At 47.8% G+C, this 17,344-nt stretch overlaps 1 protein-coding gene across 2 annotated transcripts in view; it reads right to left on the reverse strand.

The window, feature by feature from the left end:
• Positions 1–17,344, reverse strand: part of IGF2BP3 (insulin like growth factor 2 mRNA binding protein 3) — a 141,921-nt gene that overhangs the window by 76,989 nt on the left and 47,588 nt on the right. For both annotated transcript variants that reach the window (XM_062179310.1, XM_062179309.1), the window contains exon 3: positions 14,274–14,322. In XM_062179310.1, the coding sequence (XP_062035294.1) occupies positions 14,274–14,322 (49 nt within the window). The remainder of the gene's footprint in view (positions 1–14,273; positions 14,323–17,344) is intronic.

Below are 17,344 nucleotides of genomic sequence, written 5' to 3' on the forward strand. Positions count from 1 at the left end.
GGGGTGCACGGCAGGGGATTCTCAGAGTCAGGATTAAGAGAATGGCTATCAGGGCTGGCACTGTCGCATAGTGGGTAAAGTCACCACCTGCAATGCCGGCATCCCACATGGATGCCAGTTCAAGTCCTGCCTGCTCCACTTCCGATCCAGCTCTCTGCTGTGGCCTGGGAAAGCAGTAGAGGATGGCCCAAGTCCTTGGGTCCCTGCACCCACGTGGAAGACCCAGAAGAAGCTCCTGGCTCCTGGCTTCGGAGCGGCATTGCTCCGGTCTTTGTGGCCATCTAGGGAGTGAACCAGCGGATGGAAGACCTCTCTGTCTCTACCTCTCTCTGTAACTCTGTCTTTTAAATAAATAAAATAAATCTTTTAAAAAATATACAAAAAAAAAAGAGTCAGTGCAATTCTTCATAACAGCCTAGGAAAACTACATGATCAATCTAAGTAGAAAAAGCCTTTGACATCCACTCAGACTGTCAGCAAACTGGAGTAGAAGACAATTGCTGGAGTAGAAGACAATTGCTTCGACCTGATAAACAGCATCTACAGAAATTCCACAGCTAACATTTTACTCAGTGGTGAAAGACTAAACCTTTTCTCAAAAGCACTAAGATGAGACAGACACAGAGATTGGAAGAAAAGAAACAAAACTGGGGCGAGCATTTGGCTCGGTGGATAACGCACTGCTTGGGAAGCCGGCGTCTCTCATCAGAATGTCTGGGCTTGAATCCCAGCTCTGCTTCCAATTCCAGCTTCCCGCCAGTGCTCAGTCTGGGAGCTAGCGGGTGATGGCTCCAGGACCTGGCTCAGGCGGGCTCCCAACTTTGGTCTAAGCCAGCTCCAGCTGTTGTGGGCATTTGGGGAGTTAAACAGCAAATGAAAATCTATCTTCCTTTCAAATAAAAAAAATAAATTTTAAAAACTTGCTGTACCATCCAACAGTTCCATTTCTGGATATACACACAAAAGAACTGAAAAGCAAGGTCTCAGAGATATTTGTTGACCTACTGTATTAGACAACTTTTCATTACTGCAAGTAAAGAATCTAAACAAAGCTATTTATGAAGGATGGTGGTTTATGTTAGTGCATGGATTTGGAGATTCCCAGACCAAAATCGGCAGCACCAGTAGTCGTCTGCCATCTGATGAGGGTGGCAGGCGGCTGAATGAATGTGGAGGGAGGATCACATGGTGACCAGAGAGGAAAACACTGCGAACGCAGCTTGCATAACCAACCCATTCCCAAGTGGTGAGAACCACCATCAGCAGGCAGGTCCTGGTGAACCAAGGACCTCCCTGTAACCATCACCCCATCACCCAATCAAGACCACTTTGGGGATTAGACATCTGCATGAGTTGGGAGCCAAATCCATTTCAAACCAAGGCTGTCTACCCCTGCTCATGCCCTTCTCACGGGAAACAACTCCATCCCCAAAACTCAACATGAATTCAAAAGCCCACAGTCTGACCTCACACTCAACACAACTTCCTCCAGCTATGAGTCTGTCAAAATCCAGGCTGCACGTTTGGTTTTTTTTTTGTTTGTTTTTTGTTTGTTTTTTGTTTTGTTTTGTTTTGTTTTTTGACAGGCAGAGTGGATAGTGAGAGAGAGACAGAGAGAAAGGTCTTCCTTTTTTGCCATTGGTTCACCCTCCAATGGCCGCTGCGGCCAGCGCATCATGCTGATCTGAAGCCAGGAGCCAGGCGCTTCTCCTGGTCTCCCATGCGGGTGCAGGGCCCAAGCACTTGGGCCATCCTCCACTGCCTTCCTGGGCCATAGCAGAGAGCTGGCCTGGAAGAGGGGCAACTGGGATAGAATCCAGTGCCCCGACCGGGACTAGAACCCGGTGTGCCGGTGCCACAAGGCGGAGGATTAGCCTGTTAAGCCACGGCGCTGGCCAAGGCTGCACGCTTCTAAGATGCATCGTGGGATGAGCACTGGGCATCGTGGGATGAGCACTGGGCACCACATCCACAACTACACCACAGTCCATGGCCAATATGACCTGCACCTGGAACTTCCTGAGCCAGGGTGGCACAAGCCTACAGACCAGAACCCAGAGCTGGCCCGGGGCAGGCAGGCTGTCCCAGGGATCTTCCCTGACAGGATGCCTCCCTGGGAGGCCTTTGAACCCAACCTGTGCCTCCAGGCCTCCGGTGGGTCTGTGCTGGATGGGGCTGCCTCGGAGCTCAACAGTGGCGTCTGGGTCTTCCTTCCCTCATCCTGCCCATTAACATGCGGCTCCCTCCTTTACTTGCTCTCATCTCTTTAGCAAACGATTTCTCCACTTTCCTTTCCTGTCCCAGTAAGCTTTTTCCTCCTAGGCCAGGCTGCGATTTCTTGCTCTGCTCCTTATTCTCACTGTAAGACTTACTAACAGCCACCACCATCACGCATGCTGCAGCCTCAACACTTGGCTGCCTCCAAGTCTCCACCAGACCAGTGTAAGGATGGCCTTGGGTCCAGTTCTCAGCAGAACTGTCATTTCCACCTGAGACCCCCACACCACCACCATGGGGCTCCATTCCAGCAACTTAATCCAATTTCAACAGTCTCTCCAAAGTCCTAACTCTCAAAGACAACCAAGACTCCCATCCTTGATCCGCCAATCATTAGCAATAATCCACTAGCATAAATCAAGCCCTTACACGTGGGCCTCTGGGGGGAACCCAAACTAATACCTAAACCACAGCACCTATGTTCGCAACAGTTAAAAGGAGGAAGCAACCCACACATCTGTGGACAGGTGAGTGGATCAACACAACCCATTTGGGACCCTGTCACCCATGTGGGATTCCTGAAAGGAGTTCCTGGCTCCTGCAGCCATTTGGGAACTAAACCAGCAGATGGAATGTTTCTCTTTCACTCTTACTCTGCCTTTCAGCTACATAAATCTTTAAAAACTTAAATGATCAAGTTTTAATTCTCAGTACCTCTGAATTTGGGAAGAGGTAAATAGGTTAAAATCAAGTCGTGACAGTGAGCCTATGTAACTGGTGCCCATCAAATGGGGAGCCTGTGGCAACGTACCCAGCGCATAGTGAGGATGCACAGGGAGACTTGACTTCTACCACCAAAGCCCAGGGCCTCCCAAGCACAACTGGGCACAGGCCGATGAATCCTCCTCTCTCTGCTCAGAGGAGGAGCTGGACTCCAACCCACAGTCCCAGCACCTGTCTGCTTTGTTACAGCAGCCCAGGCAAACTGACATGGATGCCACTGCCATACCCAGAACAAGTGACATAATGCCTAGGATTTGCTTCAATATAATCCAGAACAGGGAGACGAGTACAGAGAAACACAGACTGCTGGGCCACGTACTGGTCATGGCTGAAACTGGTTGCTATGTTGTAAACACACTCTGTCCCCACCCAAATTCATGTGGAGACAGCAATGCCTGTGTAATAGTGTCTCAGGGTGGTGGGGCACATGACGGTTTGTGTGACTCCTACAAGAGTGGGTTGTCAGGGGGCATGGTAGGTTAAACCTCTGCCTGCAGTGCCAGCATCCCATATGGAGACCAGTTCATGTGCCGGCTGCTCCTCTTCTAATCCAGCTCTCTGCTGTGGCCTGGGAAAGCAGTAGAAGATGGCCCAAGTGCTTGGGACTCTGCACCCACGTGTGAGACCTAGAGGAAGCTCCTAGCTTCAGATTGGCTCAGCTCCAGCCATTGTGGCCATTTGGGGAGTAAACCAGCAGACTGAAGATGAAGACCTCTCTCTCTCTCTTTCTCCCTCTCCCCGCCCCTCTGTGTGTGTGTGTGTGTGTGTGTCTACCTCTTTCTGTAACCCTTTCAAATAAATAAATCTTAAAAAAAGTATCTCAAATTGCTAGCCTTTTTAAAAATGTGTTAAAATTTACAAAAGCACAGCTTATTTACATGGTCCCTCTCAAAAAAAGGGGGAAGCCAAAAATGCAGGTTGTTATGTCAAAAAAAAAGAAAGTAGATTTCTGAAGAACACATAAGCCAGTCTCTCACATGGGACTACTCTGTCATGTGTGTTCCCTATCCTGCTAGCCTTTGGCTGTCAATGAGACTTAAAAAATGCTGCTGCCATGCCCTATTTCTATCTAGAATTAATTTTTGCATCCATTCTGGACCCAAAACCACCTGACCACAACAGAAAATAGCAGCCCCTGGGTGGAATGATGGTTCTTGCATCCCAGAATGACAACCTACAGAAGAATGATGGTTCCTGCACCCCAAAATGCCAACCCCCAGCACAGTCCACGGCTCAGGCCGACTCCTCTTGCCCCAGGAGTCAGCCCATCTGCCCCAATCCTCGGCATGCAGTCCTCCAAGGCTCACAGTAGGGTCTCTCTTGTTAAGGAAGGCATCTCTTGTTTCCCCCAGACTAGAAAATGTGCCATCGCTACTTTCCAGCTTGCTTTTTACTTCTTCTCTACAAGGATCCCTTTGCTTCCTCCTCTGTCTGAGCCTAGCTTAATGACACTGTTACTGCTACTTCCCAGTAGGACAGCATGGGAGGTCTCCTGTGTCCACTCTTTCTTACCATATTCAGTGTCCACATGGAAACAACCGCCTTCACAGAGATGCTGTTACCAGCTGCAAGATGGTGTAACTTGCCTTATGTAACCTCTGACCTCTGTAACATATCCTCATTAAGTCATCTTCCAAATTTAATGTGGATGACACAGTTTCTCCCTTTCAAGTACTTGCCTCATCTCACTGAAAATGTCCATTTTCTGAGGTTTCTATGTTATCTCGTAGGATGTGTCTTTCAGTTTGGTCTGAAACACTGGCATCTTTCTACTCACCCTGCCCACCTATCCAGAGAGTGGCCACGGCTGCCCAAGCAGAGTTTACAGGGGAGGGCTGCCGCTTTTCCCAGGACGACTTACTACTGCTGGGAGAGGCAGCACCCTCAAACTACACCAAAAAAACCTCTTTTAATAATGAAGGAAGTCAAGGGCTTTACAACGTTCCCCATTCCCTACGTCAGCTTTCTCCGAACTGGTCACTAGAAGCTGGGTTCAAAGGTGAGCGAGACAAATGCTAAGTAAAATGCTCTGTAGGGCAATCCTGGGCAGTCTCGCAAGATTCCCTGCAAGTTCCAAAAACTGCTGCAAGCCCAGGAGGCAGCGCCAGAAAGACCCTGAAAGGTTAACAATGAACAGAACTTTGCTCTAAGGAAAAACACAAATAACATCTTACGTTGCAATTTGTACCCTGGTTACTACTCACTTTCCACATCAGAGGGCACTCGGAAGCCTGGCTGTGACCTGAGGATGGCTCGATTGTAGAGGACCTCCCGTGACCCCACACTCAGCCTGGGGAACGGCTTCCACCTAGGCCTTCACACCGGAACAGGCATGTGCAGGAAACAGATCTTACCCTGCAAGAACCTCTCCAGGGTTTCTTCCCAAGATCCCCATCTTCTCAGTGCCAGGTAACCCAAGAGAAACCAGACCTCCAGGTGTTGAAACAACACCAAGAGACATTCTGAGTCTCTAGCAAGATTGTGATTCTGGATGTGCATTTCCCATAAGCCCTTTCCAGACCACATATTCAATCTTTGCTTTGGAAAATACAGTCATTGCAGTCACAGGCAACATCATCTCCCTGAGTGTGTAGGGTCTTAGGCCAAGATGACTAACTGCAGCTCAAACCCTTCCCCAGGCAAGCGACTGGAAACAGCTTTCTACCTTCCACACAGAGGGCAGCATGGAAACCCAACAAGCAAGCTCTTCGCTCCCTGACCACTGCATTTACATAATTAATGGGTCACAGAGTTCACTTAAGGGAAGGTGTCCTGACATTTGGTATTAGCAATTTTTTGTTTGATTGGAGAGTTAATAAAACAGTAGGATTGGAAAAAGCTTTCTCTTTCTCAAGTCTTCCCAAAACCTTACAGGTTCATTTTTCTGAAGCAGAAAGACACTGCTCAGGGGCCAGCACTGTGGCTCAGCAGCTGAAGCAATCGCCTACAACACCATCAGCCACTATTGGAGCCCTGGTTCGAGTCCTTGCTGCTCCACTTCTGAGCCAGCTCCCTGCTAATGCTCCTGGGAAGGTAGCAGATGGCAACCCAAGTAAGTCCTTGGGTCCCTGCCACCCATGTGGGAGACACTGATAGAGCTCCTGGCTCCTGGCTTCAGCCCAGACCTGCCCCAGCCACTTCAGCCATTCAGGGAGTGAACCGGCAGATGCAAGATAATCTGACACTCTGCCTTTCAGATAAATGAATCTTAAAAAAAAAAATTTGCATGGGGTCGGTGCTGTGGCTTAGCCGGTAAAGCCACCGCCTGCAGTGTCAGCATGCCATATGGGCACCGGTTCAAGTCCCAGCTGCTCCTCTTCTGATCCAGCTCTCTGCTGTAGCCTGGGAAAGCAGTAGAAGATGGCCCAAGTTCTTGGGCCCCTGCACCCATGTGGGAGACCCAGAAGAAACTCCTGGCTCTGGATCGGCACAGCTCCGGCTGTTGCAGCCAACTGGGGAGTGAACCAGTGGATGGAAGACCAACCAACCTCTCTCTCTCTCCCTGCCTCTCCTTCTCTCCCTGTGTAATTCTGACTTTCATATAAATAAATAAATCTTTAAAAAAAAATTTTGCACAAATTTATAAAATGAGGCCCACTTGAGAAAAAAAATGAATAAGGAGGGAAAGAAAGGATCATCCGAGGTACTTAACCTGTTCTGTTAGGGCCATGTCACTCCTCCGAGGAACGGCTCTCCCTCAACCTCGCAGTGCCTGGCAGCCATCAGGACTGGGTCTGCAGAGACACCCCCACCCCGTCCCCACCGGGGTCCATTCACACCAAATCTCTTCAATGCCCTGGCAAGGAGGCGGTCCGGAAACCGCTGCCTCCTCCTGCTTCCCTCTCAGTCTGGTGGAATCACGTCTACTTCCTTCTCCAGCAGCAGGACTGCTTCCTCCCATCCCGTCCCCCACGATCCAGGGTCCAGAAGTGCGCTATCATCATCCGCAATGCAAAGGCTGGAAACCACTTAACCCCTGCTGGGCACACAGAGCACCCGCTCTGCCCGGACCTCCTCATCGGAGGTAGAGCATGGTACGAGGCTGGCCAACAATAAGCCTAAGGACCAAACTACTATGGCAGAGTCAAAGTAGCAGCTCCGTTACAGGTCTTGTAAAATGCCTCTGTGTCGTCACCTCAAAGTGTTTCTGCCACAGGAGCTCAGATTCTGTCCCCGTCCGTGACCTCACAAAAACCAGATGACAGGATGACTGGCAGAACAGACAAGATGAGTGACAGAAGGGAAAGGCGGCTGTTTTTCACTTTCTGGGGTAAGAATTTGGCTGGATATTAAGCTCTCGATTCCAAATCCACTTCTCAGCCTTGTGGTGCTGGACTGTGCCCCATCCCCGCCCCCACAAGGCACCAGAGGGGAGTTGGAGAGTGGTGGGGGAGTGAGGCAGGGGAGCCGCTCATACCTGCCCCACCACACCAGCAGGTGGCTTCGTCCCTTCCTGCTCAGAGACCCAAGCCCCAGCTACTCAGGGCTGGGCTCCCAGCATCTGAACACTACGCCCTCTTCCTTCTGACCTCCCAGCCAGCAGGGCAGTAGCAGCTCCCCGCGGTCACCACTCTCGTGTTCCCTTCTCATCCCTTCAGCCCTCCAGCACCCATGTGCTCCTCCACCTGGAAACTGCCTGCTCACCTCGGGGCTTCCCAGGGCCCCCGCTGGATGTGACTGGGACAAGCACCGGCACTGCAGCCAGAGCGTTCTGTGCAATTGCATGTCCCAAGCACAGCCTTGTGGGCGCAGCATGTGTAAACCCACCTGGTGTCCAAAACCACCAGATGGGGCGAGTACTCCCATCTTGCCCGTGCTAGAAACGAGGAGAATGGGGCTCACGCATTTTAAACATCTGTTCAGGGACTGTGAGTTCATACAACTAGAAGGTCTTGCAGCAGGCACATCTGGCCTAGTGCTTCAAGCCCTGATTGGGATGCTGACCCCTGTCAGCACTGGGTTTCTGTCCTAATTCCATTGCCTGACTCTGGCTTCCTGCTAAGGTACACACCCTGGGCGGTGGCGGGTAATGGTTCAAGTACTTGAGTCCCTGAAACCCGTAAGGGAGACTTTGATTGGGTTCCTGGCTCCCGACTCCTGGCTTCAGCCTGGCCCAACCCCAGCCATTGCAGGCATCTGGGGAATGAACAACTAGATGAGAATTCTGTGTGTGTTTCTCTTTGTCTCTCACATAAATAGACAAAAAAGTAGTTGAGCTGGTATATAATTCCAAGTCTGATCCCAAAGTATGCCATTTTTTAAATTTTTTTGGTTTTGGTTTTTTTGTTTTTTGTTTTTTTTTTTTTAATTAAGCAAGTAGAAGGCTGTTCTCAGTATTCCATGCTCCTTTTCAGGGTGACTGCCACTGTTTATGAATGAATGACCTACAGGCATGAGCTTGCTTTTCTGCTCTCTTCGTGACTACGACCGCTCCCCTTCGCTTTGTCTACGCTGCTGCCTGCTAAGTTAAGCAGCATCATCTGTCGTGGGCTACACCCCAGTCTGGACCTGGCTGTTCCTCCACGGCATCGCCAAGTTCGTCCCTCTGTCTCTCATGTCACTGATGAACTCACAGATGGAAACGGAATCCAGCCCAGCCTCTACTGTATGGACAAGGACACTTTATCCATGGCGCTCCACGCGTCTGTCACTGCACTGTCGGTGCCTCAGATGAATCGGGAGATTCAGAGCCCAGCTCTTCCACTGTAACAAGAATCTGTAGTGCACGATTACCACTGTCTACAGTGAGGCTCTGCCACAAGAAAAGCCAGCGACACTCAGCACAGGCACAGGAAGAGACAGATAAAGTGCCTTCTCCAAGGAGAAATCATAAACCTGTGGTCATGGCATGTGTCCAAGAAAACACCCAGGGGCCGGCGCTGTGGTGTAGCAGGTAAAGCCACCGCCTGCAGGGCCAGCATCCCGTATGGGTGCCAGTTCAAGTCCCGGCTGTTCTACTTTCTATCCAGCTCTCTGCTATGGCTGGGAAAGCAGTAGAAGATGGCCCAAGTGCTTGGGATCCTGCACCCATGGAGACCTGGAAGAAGCACCTAGCTCCTGGCTTCAGATTGGCTCAGCTCAGCCAATTGGGGAGTGAACGAGTGGATGGAAGATCTCTCTCTCTCTGCCTCTCCTTCTCTGTGTAACTCTTTCAAATAATATATCTTTAAAAAATAATAGAAAACACCCAACAGCTCATCCTACTCCTCCTAGACCCTCAATAATTAAGTCTTCATCGATCAATATGTCAATTACTCAAATTTTTAAAAGGAAGGGACTGGCTAAACCTCTACCATGTGGCACTGACATCCCATATGGGCGCAGGTTCAAATCCCAGCTGCTCTACTTCCAATCCAGTTCCCTGCTAATGGCCTGGAAAAGCAGCGGAAGACGGCCTAAGTCCTTGAGCCCCTGCATCTGCTCAGTAGACCCAGAAGAGGCTCCTGGCTTCAGATTGGCTCAGCTCCAGGCGTTGTGGTCATTTGGAGAAATCAGCAGATAGAAGATCTGTCTCTCTCCCTCTGTCTGTAATTCTGCCTCTCAAAATCTTTAAAAAAAAAATTTAAGGGGGTATCAAAGGTGAAGAACAGTCTGGTTCCAAGGTTCTTGCAAATCAGTGTGTTCTTACTGCATTCTTTTAATGTTGTGTGCAAAAATATTCGCCCATTTGAACATGGAGATAGTATCACCAACATGGTGTTACCACAGAAACCATGAAGAGGGTAAATGAAATACAGTCAAGAAAAAATTGTACATGGCAAACAAAGCCATATATAATTTTTCATTAATCACATTAGATTTTACTCAGAATGAAGTAAAATGCAATCAATGAGACATGTGAGAAACCACATTTGAAGAGATAGTATGAATGACTTAAAAGGAAACTTTGAGGGTGCACATTTGGCCTAGTAGTTAAGGCACCTGCATCCCCTATCAATCAGTGTGCCTTCTTTCAAGTCCTGGCCCTGCTTCCAGTTCCAGCATCCTGCTCATTTAAATCCTAGGAGGCAATGGTGATGGCTCAATGACTGGGTTCCTGCCACTCACGTGGGACCTGGATTGCATTCTTAGCTCCCAACTTTGGCCTCAGCCCAGATGTTGAGGGCATTTGGGAAGTAAACTAGCAGACACAGGCTCCATTCTCTGTGTCCCAAATTTTTAAATATTAAAAATAAAAAATTACAGGGCCAGCACTGTGGTGTAGTAGGTAAAGCCACCGCCTGCAGTGCCAACATCCCACATGGGCAATGGTTCGAGTCCCAGCTACTCCACTTTCCATCCAGCTATCTGCTATGGCCTGGGAAAGCAGTGGAAGATGGTCCAAGTCCTTGGACCCCTGCACCTGCATGGGAGACATGGAGGAAGCTCCTGGTCCTGGCTTCAGATCGGCCCAGCTCCAGCCATTGCGGCTATTTGGAGAGTGAACCAGTAGATGGAAGATTTCTCTCTCTTGCTCTCTCTCTGCCTCTCTGTAATTCAAAAAAATAATTTTTTTCAAAAAATAAATTAAAGGGGCAGCACTCTGGCGTAGCGGGTGAAGCTGCCGTCTGCAGTGCTGACATCCCATATGGGTGTTGCTTCATAGTCCCAGCTGCTCCACTTCTGATCCAGCTCTCTGCTATGGCCTGGGAAAGCACCCACATGGGAGACCTGGAAGAAGCTCCTGGCTTCAGATCAGCACAGCTTGGGCCATTATAGCCATCTGGGGAGTGAACTAAGGGATGGAAGACCTCTCTCAGCCTCTCTGTAACTCTGTCTTTCAAATAAATAAATGAATTTTTTTTTTTGACAGGCAGACTGGACAGTAGAGGGAGATAGAGAGAAAGGTCTTCCTTTTTGCCGTTGGTTCACCCTCCAATGGCCGCCGCGGTAGGCGCGCTATGGCCGGTGCAACGCGCTGTTCCGATGGCAGGAGCCAGGTGCTTCTCCTGGTCTCCCATGGAGTGCAGGGCCCAAGAACTTGGGCCATCCTCCACTGCACTCCCTGGCCACAGCAGAGAGCTGGCCTGGAAGAGGGGCAACCGGGACAGGATCGGTGCCCCGACCGGGACTAGAACCCGGGGTGCCGGCGCCGCAAGGCGGAGGATTAGCCTGTTAAGCCACGGGCGCCGGCCTTTTTTTTTTTTTTTTTTTTTTTTACAGGCAGAGTTAGTGAGAGACAGACAGAGAGAAAGGTCTCCTTTTTCCGTTGGTTCACCTCCCCAATGGCTGCTGCGTTCAGCGCACCACACTGATTCGAAGCCTGGAGCCAGGTGCTTCTCCTGGCCTCCCATGGGGTGCAGGGCCCAAGCATTTGGGCCATCCTCCACTGCACTCCCAGGCCACAGCAGAGAGCTGGCCTGGAAAAGGGGCAACCGGGACAGAATCCGGAGCCCCGACTGGGACTAGAACCCGGTGTGCCAGCACCACAGGCAGAGGATTAGCCTACTGAGCCACAGCGCCAGCCCATGAATCTTAATAAGAAAATAAAGAAAATTCTGCCATTATCCTGTAACACATATACTAATAGTCTAATAGTTTGCTTACTTAAAATTGATTGCTACAATCTATTTTTCACTGAAAGCTGTATTATACTAGATTTTATTTTTTAATAGTGCTCATCTTAAAAAAATGGGATCAGCAGCTGGCGCTGTGGCATGGCAGGTAAAGCTGTCACCTGTTACACCAGCATTCCACAGGGGGCCGATGTGTGAACAGGCTACTCCACTTCCAATCCAGCTCCGGGCTAGCAGCCTTAGAAAAGCAACAGAAGACAGCCCAGGTGTTTGGGCCCCTGCCACACATGTGGGAGACCCAGAAAGAAGCTCCTGGCTTTGTCCTGGCCAAGCCCAGGCCGTTGTGGCCATCTGGAGAGTGAACCAGATGGAAGATCTGTCTCTCAGTAAATCTTTAATGACAATAATAATAATAAGCAGGGTAAGCCACCACTTGGGGTGCCAGCATCTCATTTTGGATCTCCCGGGATGCAGTTCCCCCTCCACTTCTGATCCAGCTTCCTGCTAGTTCACCTGGGAGGCAGCAGATGATGGCAAAAGTTCTGGCATTTCTGCCACCCACATAGGAAACCGTGATAGAATTCCTTGGTCTTGGCCTTTGCCTGGTCCAGCTCCAACTGTTTCAGAGGTCTGACGAGTATACCAGCCAAAGGAAGATGTGTCTCTGTCTCAATGTCTTGATCTCTGTTTCTCTATTTCTATCGCTGTGCCTTTCAAATAAATAATTTTATTTCAAATAAATAATATTAAGCTTAAAAAATTTGCTTAATAAAATGGGTGTGGGGGGACAGCTGGCTCTTTGTCACAAAGATGCTGCTTGTAACACCAGCATCCTTTATTGTGGTACCAGTTTGAGTCCTAGATGCTCCACCTCTGATCCAGTTCCCTGCCTCCAAGCCTGGGAAAGCAGTGAAAGGCAGTCCAAGTACTTGGGCCTCTGCCACGCATGTGTGAGACCCAGATGGAGTTCCTGACCCCTGGCTTTAGCTTGGGATAGCCTTGAACATAGCAGCTATTTGGGGAAAGAACCAGCAGGTAGATCGCTTGCTCTCTCCCTATCACTGACTTTCAAATAAATAAGTAAATCATTTAAAACTTTTTTTTAAATAAAGGGATCAGAACCAACATTGTAGCGTAGCAGGTAAAGCTGCCACTGGGACATTGGCATCCCATAGGGGCACCAGTTCACGTCCCGGCTGCTTCACCTCCAATCCAGCTCTCTGCTAATGGACTGGGAAAAGTAACAGAAAATGGCCCAAGTGCTTGGCCCCTGGCACCCATGTGGGAGACCTAGAAGAAGCTCCTGGTTCCTGGTTTTGGCCTGGCTTAGCTCTAGCTGTTGTGGCCACTTAAGGAGTGAACCAGCAGATAGAGGATCAATCTCACTGTGTCTGACTCCCTCTAACTCTGAGTTTCAAATAAATAAGTAAATCTTTAAAAAGGAGGGAGGGGGGCTGGCGCCACGGCTCACTTGGTTAATTCTCCATCTGCAGTGCCGGCATACCATATGGGCGCCAGGTTCTAGTCCCAGTTGCTCCTCTTCCAGGCCAGCTCTCTGCTGTGGCCCAGGAGGGCAGTGGAGGATGGCCCAAGTGCTTGGGCCCCTGCACCCACATGGGAGACCAGGAAGAAGCACCTGGCTCCTGGCTTCGGATTGGCACGGCACCGGCCATAGCGGCCATTTGGGGAGTGAACCAACAGAAGTCCTTTCTCTCTGTCTGTAACTCTACCTGTCAAATAAATTTAAATAAATAAAAAGGAGGGAGGAAGGGAGGGATCAGACTAGAAATCTCAGTACATGGGAACCCACTTTCCAAGCTACTGAACTCACTAAACAAATGTTCATCTAAAATAGGAAAATGTGTAAAGTTTAATCTTGCAAGTCCCCATTTCCATGTACCAAGTATATTTTTAATATATAACAAGAAAAATACCCAGTATATACCAAAAACCAATCCCTTCTTGCAAATAGTCAAATCAATAGTGTTGTCCTGAAGATAAAAGCTTCATAAAATATTCTGCAAACAATATGACCAAGCAAGGGACCTCAGGGAATCAGACCAAGGAGCCCTGTAAACCACACTCTGCGTGTTGACAAGGGTTCTGATAGAGGGCCATTTGAGAAGACTAATCTGAAAACACACAAAGCCTGTTACTCTTGATTTTTACATGAGAAACACATAACTGCTGAGAACTTTCCATAATTCTTCTGCAAGTCAGACTTGGAGAAATTTCTGGCTCCATCATCTGGAACAGTCCATTTCTTTTTCTCTCTTCCACTACTGGGGTCTCAGATTCTCACCATGACATCATTACACATTCGCACACTGTTGACCCAGGCTATTCAATCATGCTACATGTGTGCTTACACACCATCAATACAGTACCACCACCCGAGCAGAGGGAAGCAGCTCACAGTTTAAACTAAAGCAGTAGAGGCATTTGTCATTCAGAAGATCTGCCAAAGAGGGAATTTCATATTTAAATGTAGTTACCAAACTCACCAGAAAGAATTCAGATCAACATTCAGTCAGGATGGGGCTGAGTAAGCAGGACTACCCGGCTCTTTCAGCTTTTCAGTATCTCAAGAGCAGACTTTTAAAGGGATATATTGTACCCTTACCAAGAAAAACCCACAGCAGACACAGGTGGAAGAGAGAGGATTCTGTGTTGCAGCACACCCAAGAGGCAAGGGAAGGAGGAAGACCTTTGCACAAAATGACAGCAACAGGCTTAGAAACTCAGAGGTTTAACTTTAAACACAGAAATGCTTCTTACCTCCCACTGTAAGTGAGGCGGGATATTTCGTATCTGAAGTTTCCGAATCCTGCAGAAGAATTAAAATTATGGTTTAAGAAAAAAAAAAAATACAAAAGCAAATGACAGTAAAGGCAACATGGGGGTTCAGAAATTACTTGAAGTGCTAACTTCATATTCATTACAAACCATTCTATAATAGAAAAATGCAGCCAAAGAAGGAAAAATAAAGAAATGCAATCACAAGATGCACATGGAGACCATTTGGAGATCCAGCATTACTGGACTGTTACGACATATTTTAAAAGTCACTAAAACTGGCAGATAGAATGTTTGAAAACCATTTCATCTGATGACTGTATTCAAAGTTCAGACCCTTTTGCCTCGAATTAAGTGTCCCATGACATAAGCAAAGCCTTGGTCCAGATGTCCTCACTCCAAGATCACTGCCAAAGGGTCCACGGATAGAAGTCAGGGCACTCCTAATTGGGATGGGGGTGAGGAATATCACATATTTGTTTTACTATCCCCTATGTGAATTCTAACACTCTTCAATGACGGATGCTGGCAATAAACCACAGAACTGCAGCACTTGTAACTCTTACATCAACAGAAATCACATATTTTCATGGCACACTACACATGGTTGCAGATCTTTAAATATCATTTACACTCATTACTGTGAGATTCTGTTGTGAAGCTACATATTACATATTACATATAATACACATATTACTATGAGTTTGAAAATTTTTTCCAACTGTATTTCAAATGACTAGTTTCCTTTATAAGCCTCTGCATTTTCTGCATTTTAAAACGCCCTATGAAAAGGTCCAATGGGTTTCACACTGCCAGGAGTCCTCTGCATAGGAAGAATTATGGAAACGGGACAGTGTTGTGGCACAGCAGGTTTAAGCTTCCACTAGCAACGCCAGCAAACCCTAACTACAGCGTCAGTTCGAGTCCTGGCTGCTCCGCTTCTGATCAGTTTCCTGCTAATGTCCCTGCCAAGGGAGCAGGTGATGTTCCAAGTGCTTGGGCCCCTGCCACCCATGTAGGGGACCAAAATGGAGTTCCTGGTTCTTGGTTTTGGCCTGGCTGAGCCCTGGCAGTTGCAGGCATCTGGGGAGTGAACAAGCGGGCAGAAGATGTCTCTGACTCCATCTTTCCCTCTCCCTATTGTTCTGTCTTATAAATAAGTAACAAGAAAGCACGCTTAGATACTTCAGAAAGTTCATGGAAAATTTCAGAAAGTTCAATACTGGCATTCCATATAGTCGCTGGTTCAAGATCCGGCTGCTACACTTCTGATCCAATTCCCCACGAATGCACTTGGGAAAAGCATCGGAGGACGGCCCCTGCATCCATGTGGGATACCTGGACAAACCTCCTGGCTCCTGGCCCAGCCTTGGCTGTTGCAGCCCATTTGGGGAGTGAACCAGGGGACAGAAGATCAATCTCTCCAACTCTTTCAAATAAATAAATCTTAAAATAAAAGATAAAAAGTCATCTGTAGCCTTTTCATAACACACATTGCCCATGAACCTTCTGAAGACCCTAGAGATATGTGGGGGGAGAAAGATGAATACCACAACCGCACATTAATGAGGCAAGGCTGAACCATAGATGCCACAGCCCACTCACTCCCTTTAGAAGGAAAAGGAATTTATGGTCAACTGGCTAGCAGCAACAGCACAACTGGCAACTGAGCTTGACATCAAGCAAAGCAATTAAATCACTTACGCTCTATGTTACAACTACAGAACTATTTCTCTTTCCAGGTCACAGGATCTGTGAGACTGAAACCCCACACAAGACCGCTGAGAGCCAGGCTTAGAGATTACTCCTTCACCTTTTCTCTTCCCCCAGAACAAGAACAAGCAAATGCCACCCCTGCCAACTCTCCCAGGTTCACCAAACACAGGCACACCCCCTGTCTGCAGTTACAGAATGGAGGAGGGAGGGGAGAAGCATTTTTGCATTGTGTTTATGGCAACAAGATGAAGCTCCATCACCAGGGACATACACCAAAGAAATGGTGGAAAATTATCAATTTAAGGGGAAACATTTCTAAATATCAACTACTTGAAATTGGCGATGAAATACTTGTCTGGGATTTGTTTTAAAATAACTCATGTGGGTGAGTGTTGTAGTGCAGTGGGTTAAGCCAACAGGCAGGATGCCTGTATCCTTTATCAGAGTGCCAGTTCAAATCCCAGCTACTGAGCCAGCTTCCTGCTAATGTGCCTGGGAGCTAGCAGGTGATGGTTCAAGAATGTGGGTCCCTGCCAACCATGTAAGAGACTGGGATGGATTTCCAGACTCCTGGCTTCAGCCTTTCCCAGTTTTGGCTATTGCAGGCACTTTGGGATGTAATCAAAGAATGAAAGCTCTCTCCCCCTCTCTGTGTCACATTGTTTTTCTTTTTTTTTTAAAAGGAAAGATTTTATTTTTAATTTATTTAACGAACATAAATTCCCAAAGTACAGCTTATGGATTACAATAGCTTCCCCCCCATAACTTCCCTCCCACCCACAACACTCCCCTCTCCCACCCCCTCTCCTCTTCCATTCACATCAAGATTAATTTTCAATTATCTTTATATTCAGAAGATCAATTTAGCATATACTAAGATTTCAACAGTTTGCACCCACACAGAAACACAAAGTGTAAAATACTATTTGAGTACTAGTTATAGCATTAATTAAACACCTAAGAATAATTGTGTATTAATTACAGAGTTCAACCAATAGTTTTAGGTAGAACATAAAAAATACTAAAAGGGTAAAGTATTAAGTTCTTTGTTTTGTTTGTTTGTTATATAGTTATTATTTTTATTTAATAAATGTGAATTTACAAAGTTCAACTTTTGTATTGTTGTGGCTTCCCTCCCCTCCAACCTCCCTCCCTCCCGTGGCCCTCCCCTCTCCCACTCCCTCTCCCACTCCCTCTCCCATCCTGCCCTTCATCGCGTTTCGTTTTCAATTACCTTCATATACTGAAGATCAACTTAGTATATACTAAGCAAGGATTTCAACAGGCTGCACTCAACACAACCGCACAAGGTATAGGATATTGTTTGACTAGTAGTG

This window comes from Lepus europaeus, chromosome 20, assembly GCF_033115175.1.
Source record: "Lepus europaeus isolate LE1 chromosome 20, mLepTim1.pri, whole genome shotgun sequence".
Classification (NCBI taxonomy): Eukaryota; Metazoa; Chordata; class Mammalia; order Lagomorpha; family Leporidae; genus Lepus; species Lepus europaeus.